At 42.7% G+C, this 6296-nt stretch overlaps 3 protein-coding genes across 3 annotated transcripts in view; 2 read left to right on the top strand and 1 right to left on the bottom strand.

The window, feature by feature from the left end:
* Positions 1-1741, top strand: part of orc2 (origin recognition complex, subunit 2) — a 4570-nt gene extending 2829 nt beyond the window's left edge. Inside the window, exons 11-16 of the mRNA XM_035671264.1 lie at positions 397-493; positions 573-719; positions 803-974; positions 1072-1133; positions 1223-1341; positions 1435-1741. Of these exons, the coding sequence (XP_035527157.1) occupies positions 397-493; positions 573-719; positions 803-974; positions 1072-1133; positions 1223-1341; positions 1435-1518 (681 nt within the window). The 3' untranslated portion in view covers positions 1519-1741. The remainder of the gene's footprint in view (positions 1-396; positions 494-572; positions 720-802; positions 975-1071; positions 1134-1222; positions 1342-1434) is intronic.
* Positions 1742-1748: 7 nt separating this feature from the next.
* cfap410 (cilia and flagella associated protein 410) lies at positions 1749-3786 on the bottom strand. The gene is made up of 7 exons (XM_035671265.1): positions 3564-3786; positions 3425-3443; positions 3218-3264; positions 2869-3098; positions 2523-2673; positions 2333-2432; positions 1749-2232 (listed from the first exon to the last, which is right to left on the bottom strand). The coding sequence occupies exons 1-7, from the start codon at positions 3638-3640 to the stop codon at positions 2068-2070; spliced, it is 789 nt and encodes a 262-aa protein (XP_035527158.1). The 5' UTR covers positions 3641-3786; the 3' UTR covers positions 1749-2067.
* A 199-nt stretch (positions 3787-3985) lies between these two features.
* Positions 3986-6296, top strand: rpl37a (ribosomal protein L37a). The gene is made up of 4 exons (XM_035671262.1): positions 3986-4070; positions 4843-4971; positions 5136-5218; positions 6133-6296. The coding sequence occupies exons 1-4, from the start codon at positions 4068-4070 to the stop codon at positions 6194-6196; spliced, it is 279 nt and encodes a 92-aa protein (XP_035527155.1). The 5' UTR covers positions 3986-4067; the 3' UTR covers positions 6197-6296.

Genomic DNA, 6296 nt, shown 5'->3' with positions numbered 1-6296 from the left:
GTGTGTGAGAGTGTGTGAGAGTGTGTGAGAGTGTGTGAGAGTGTGTGAGAGTGTGTGTGAAACATCTTATTTGTCTGTGGCACAAAGCTCCATTGTTTATTATGAAAAACACATCAGTTAGCCAGACTTTTGCACTGGGTGACATGTTTCTTTCATTATGATGGCCCACAGGCTCTCTGGTTTCTTTTGAAGCATTCCCAATAATTAAGTAATTGGTCCTGCTGAAGAAAAAATACTCACTACAGCATTAAATGTGTTTTAGTTCATATATAAAAATAGTCCCCAACCAATGTGCCATTTCATCTCGTTTGATCTTCATGTAACTGGTGTCCAGCTGTTTTAGGACATCAGCTGATCTCATTTAAAAATTAACTTCTCACGCTTCTTTCATTGCAGATCTTAAATTCTCTGACATGTGAGGTGCTAGAGCACCAGGGAAGTTTCCGGACACCCTCGGACCAGATCCAGTACATCAGTCAGACCCTTAAAGACAGTGAGTGCATCTGTCAACCGTCTGTGTCTTAAGCTTGTGTTTGAATTCTGTGTTTTACAATTGAAGCATGTCCTTGCAGGCCCAGATCTACATGTGTACCTGCTAATCCACAATATTGATGGCCTAATGCTGCGAGGAGAGAAGACCCAGAGTGCACTGGGGCAGCTCGCATCTCTGCCCAACCTGCATTTGGTGGCTTCTTTAGACCACATAAATGCTCCATTGGGTGGGTGTTTGTATGTGTGTGTACTGTTGTTAATTCTACTGAGAGGTATCCTTGTCGCTGAATATTTCCCGTGTATTTCCCAGTGTGGGACCAGTTCCAGCAGAGCCAGTTTAACTGGCTGTGGTGGGAGTGTGTGACGTTCCAGCACTACGCAGAGGAGACGTCGTATGAAAACTCTCTCCTGGTGCAGCAGACCGGCGCTCTCGCTCTGTCCTCCCTTACACACGTGTTACGCAGCTTGACACCCAATGCAAGGTACCACACAAACCTTCATATTATCAACGGTCAGTGCTGTAACGGGGCTAATGATGTGCCTGAGTTCTTCATGGCTCTGTGTCCTTTCTTTTTGCAGAGGAATTTTCCAACTGCTGGTGAAATTTCAGCTGGAAAACAAAGATAATCCTTCATACACAGGTACACACATTCTGAAAACTTCCAAATGCTTCCCTAGAATACGACTGTTTAGTTTTATGATTGTAATGTTTTCCTGTGACTTTGTGCAGGATTGTCATTCCAAGATTTCTACCAGCGTTGTCGAGAGGCGTTCTTGGTAAACTCTGACCTCACACTGAGGACTCAGCTGACTGAGTTCAGAGACCACAAACTGATACGGACACGCAAGGTGGAGTCACTGTTTCACTTTAGAGCTCTCACTCAGTGCCATGACTCTGCAGCCCCCAGTCTCTCACTTACATGTATTCCTATGATTCTCCAGGGTGCAGATGGAGTGGAGTACTTAATGGTTGCCGTGGACGCGAGCACGCTGATGGACTTCCTGGAGAACGAGGAGGGTGACTGAGAAGAGAACTATCACTTCTAGTTCACTGACTGACATTTACTGATATACAGTAATGGCTTAGTTACATAAGACAGCTTACAGGCTCTGCACAGTTTAAATTAATGGTTCAAATTAATTATTGGTGAAATGTTTTGAATTGAGGAAATGCCTCATTGTAGCACTGTCTTCTGTTTCGATGTATACATGTTTTCAGCTAAGATCTGTGTAATTAAAATCAACACTGAGTGAATGTATTGCAACTTCTTCTTTAATTACAGAAATAGATTTAAGTTTAGCAAAACATACATTCTTTTGTTCTTACAAGGCAGGCAGGAAGGCAGGCATGCTGCTTAAGAAAAAGGAAAAAGCCATGGAATTTATTAAATACTGCTCCACATGTGAAGACTGTGTAACAAAAGGGAGAGAGAGGTCAGTGACAATACATCACATGCCATGCATATTGCAATCAGAAGGTAAGGGGGTGTGTTAGGACCCTGTGTTTGGATGAACAAGATTAAATGTGGAAAGAGAAAGGAGAGATTCAGCCCTGAGCGCATACTATGAAACATTTCAGTGTTGGATGTCAGCTGTTTTCTGTGTCTGCAGTGAATCGCTTAGTGTGTCTGAGTCCAGTGTGTAATTGTGGAGTCTGTTCTGGGTAGCTGTGTGTACAACGCGAAGCTCCTCTTCATCCAAATCCCTCAGCAGCAGCAGGACTGCATCAAGAGTGTGTGTCTGAAAATACAATTCAACATGTATTGGCAAAATGGAAACGTTTTTAAGTATATTCCAACATTGAGTTTTAGGGGAGCACTGTTCAGAGATAAGAGGGTACCTTTTTCATCAATAGCTTGTTTTCTCTGGTTGATGGAGAAGAAAGAGATGGGAACTTGTCTCTGGAGAGGAGCTTCATCCCCAACTTTTCCCTGATTTTACTGAAAACAAAAATCAAGAGAAATGTGTTGATTTTAATACACTAGTTTGACAGATTTTTGGTAGTGTTGGTGTCAGTCCACAAGGCTTACTTGGTCTCCTCCATGTTGTAGTTAAGTGGGTCATTCTCTGTCTCTGCATCTTGAAGTCCATTGGTGGAAAGCTGGTTCTGGAGACTACCAGGGGGGGTGGTGACCTCTTCACCCTCCATGAGCGCTTGTGCAATCTCATCCTCTGTCACGACTGCAAACAAACACACACATAAAATGCAATACACATGTGCTTCATTACAATAATTTACAATCCCATTGCAGAAATGTCTCAGCCAACCCTCTCCATCTTGTCTCGGGTTATACCAAAGCTAGTTTTTGTTCCAGCTCAATGTGATCACTTGTGTAAATCGCTTCAAATAAAGTCACAAAAACACTGCATACTCACCTTGGTTGTCAAGCTTCTGCAGGCGGGGCAGGCAGCGAAGTACAGTGAGGCGATACAGCCGGGAGTCAGTTCCACAACAGGGGTTCTCAGCCAACCAGAGCACTCGGAGGCGCGTCAATGGGCGCAGATGAGAAAGCTCAGAGAGAGAGGGAATCATGTTCCTCCTCAGGTAGAGCTCACACAGAGACAGACAGCCAGCCAGAGGAGAGAGAGATGAGATGCTGTTGACACTACAGAGAAAGAACAGGATTCACTGATCATCTCAGATGATTTGGAGCAAGTGTACCAGGATCATGGCTCTGTATGTGTCACAGTGAGAGGAGGACAGCAAAGAGTTAAATAGACCAACCTGAGTGTCAGCACCTCAATGTTGGCCATTTGAGAGAAGATAGAAATCTGGAATATAAGGGAATACTTAAATTATGTTAAGTTATTGCATACACACGTATACTAACACAACTTCAGTTACGTTAAGTGTAACAAAGTCAATTTGAGCATAAATAGTGAATTCAGTGTTAGGCTAAATATAATATCCTTTAACTGTTTGGCTACTCACATCAGTCAGGTTGCATCCCCTGCAAAAAGGAAACGTAACGTTACGACAAATACAAAATAAGTTGTACCTGTCAACCTCGACCATCGGGATGTACATCGAAAACCAACAGATTTACAGGTATGCTCATTTAAACACTTACCAGCAGTTCAATTTCTTTACGCTTTCCAAGTCGGAGGCCTTAGCCTTAGCAAGGACCTGTTTCCGTGTTAGCTTCATAGCATATCAACTTACTTAGCTGTCAAGAAAAAACAGTTTCAACTCACTATATGTTCACAAACAACAAAGGCCGCATTATGACAGGCTAAAAGGACAAACATTTCAATCCTGCAGTATGGATGTTGTTGTCCGCCACATGAACACGCATGCGCGTATCTACTGGAGCGTCCTTAGTTACAGTCATTTCCTGTTTAATTATTGCGTACGGGAATAATTTTATTTTCAGGTTAGAAGTCTGCAACTGTAACGCTACTAATGGGCAAACTTAATTACTATTTTATACGATTTGTAAGACTAGTTTTATTTTTGTATAGTTGTAGCTGTATTGTGAAAAAACTCAAAGTCCCACAATGCAGCGCAAACGACTGGGTAAATCGCGCCTGCGCGGTTAGCAATCCCTCTTTGGACCTACGTCTCCACTGAAACGATGGTGAGCCCAGAATGTCCCCTTCCTAATCCGAGCCAATCTGACATTTTCTCTGCTATAAATGATACAATCACACACTCAGAGTCTTAACGATGTCCTTTTATGTTAGACCTCAGTGGTATTTGTGTTGGTTTGTGATTGTATTAACAGCAAAAACGATGTTTTCATGTCCTATTGAGACAGCAATGGCTGCCACCATTACTAGTACAGTCCTAGAGCCGGGCGGGCTAGTTAGTAACTTGCTGTCTGTCGTTAAATTCTGAAGTCCGTGCTAGTGTAGAGACCCGCAGTTTTAAAGTAAATCGAAGTGGCACACTGAATGCGTTAACATCGTTTGTCGTCTCTAAACTTGGACCCGGTTTGTTGAATTGGTGAAAGTAAGCTAGGTAGCCAACTAGCTGGCAGGAGGAAGCTAGTGTAGGCTAACGTTACCTGGTCACATCGCTGGTGTCAGGATATATCCACCCTGGTTCTGTGCCTTTTGCAGATTAATGGCATAAACGGTGTGTTAAACCCATGGTGTGGCCCCTGTATGTTCACCTGTCTAAATTGTAACGTTGTCTCCAGACCCCCCCACTGGCTGTGTACGGGGCTAGTTGGAGCATTGGGATATCCTGAAAGTCCTTTTACCCTGGCTGTAGCAACAGTACTGACTAAGGGGCAAACGTGTCAGTAGTATTACACCAATTAGTCAGGAGTGGTAACTACTTGCACCCCTGCATTAATGCTGCAGATGTTGTGTATCTCATTATGTGTGTGTTCATGTTGTCCACAGGCCAAGCGTACCAAGAAGGTGGGGATCGTGGGTAAATATGGCACGCGTTATGGTGCGTCGCTGAGGAAGATGGTGAAGAAAATTGAAATCTCCCAGCACGCTAAATACACCTGCTCTTTCTGTGGCAAGGTAAGGACAATCTTTGGAAACACTAAGTCTGTGCTATAACTAATCAATGCTGGGAATATCTGCAGCATTTAGTGTACACCTGTGGTGTTTGGATGTCGTGTCAGTACAAGTTGACAAGATACTGTTTTTCAGCCATTGTTGATGTGCTACATTTATATTTACAGACCAAGATGAAGAGGAGGGCTGTTGGTATCTGGCACTGTGGGTCCTGCAAGAAGACCGTGGCTGGAGGAGCCTGGACGTACAAGTAGGTTTCCTTTGGATTTGCTGTAATTTTACCATCCAACTTCATCTGGAAACATGTTTATATCCATTATAAAGTCCTTGTTTGAAGGCTGCGTCTTCTGCTGTCGCTAACGCCAAGGACCCCACTGCTAACAATCATGTTTCTGCTACCAGCATGATGTAGTTCTGCTGGCTGCTGAGGCCGTGTCTGGAGTAAATGTCAGAATACAGAAGTAAATGTTGCCATGGAGCTGACAGCTGTCAGTCAGTGATACAGCTGTTCAGTTTGTGTGGGGGATTATTTTTTACATTATCATTTTGACCAATAAAGTTTCCTCTTTGCAAATTACAGTAATGCAGAGATTTACCAAATATCTCAAACCAGTTGTTCAAGAATTAAATCCGCCCAGTCAGATTTTCAGACATTCAGTGAACCACGTAGTAACGTCCCAGGCCTCCACACTAGAACCTTATTTTCTAACTATTAACATGCCGGGTCATAATGAAGCATGATCCAGCAACATGTAAATGTATTTAATTTATTTTGTTTCTAAAATGTTGCATATAGCTGCCATATTTGACTAAAAACAGTCAGGGAACAGCACATTGGTCTATTTTGATGATGGAAGGGTTTCTGTCAATGTACAGAACTGTAACTCATCCTGTGAAAAGACTAATTGAAATACAACAGTCATGGCCTTGTCAGACCAGAATATGAAAAGATTGGATGGTTAAAATCATTGAGCAATGTCATCAGTGAATCATCTATCTGGACTAAGTGGAGCAACACTATTTTTCGACACACGTTTTTAGTTTTACAAATTAAGGAAAGACAAGCTCCTGTTGAAAAGCAAACTTTGTGACCATGGAAATGTCATCGCTAAAATGTATACACAAAGTTTAACTAAAAGTTTTGTTTGTTTTTTTTTCTTGCAGCACAACTTCCGCTGTCACAGTCAAGTCCGCTATCAGGAGACTGAAGGAGTTGAAGGACCAGTAAACCAAGTGCGATGATCACTGGTGGATTTGGGACTTTTTCTATAATTTAACCGAACTGGACATGGCCTCAACATCCAAAAATAAAGCGGTCTGGAGCGGAA

Source organism: Morone saxatilis, unplaced genomic scaffold (assembly GCF_004916995.1).
Source record: "Morone saxatilis isolate NCDOM2014 unplaced genomic scaffold, NCSU_SB_2.0 Contig23, whole genome shotgun sequence".
Lineage (NCBI taxonomy): Eukaryota > Metazoa > Chordata > Actinopteri > Moronidae > Morone > Morone saxatilis.
The sequence above is the reverse complement of the archived record's forward strand: the minus strand, read 5'-3'. Positions and strand labels throughout refer to the sequence as shown.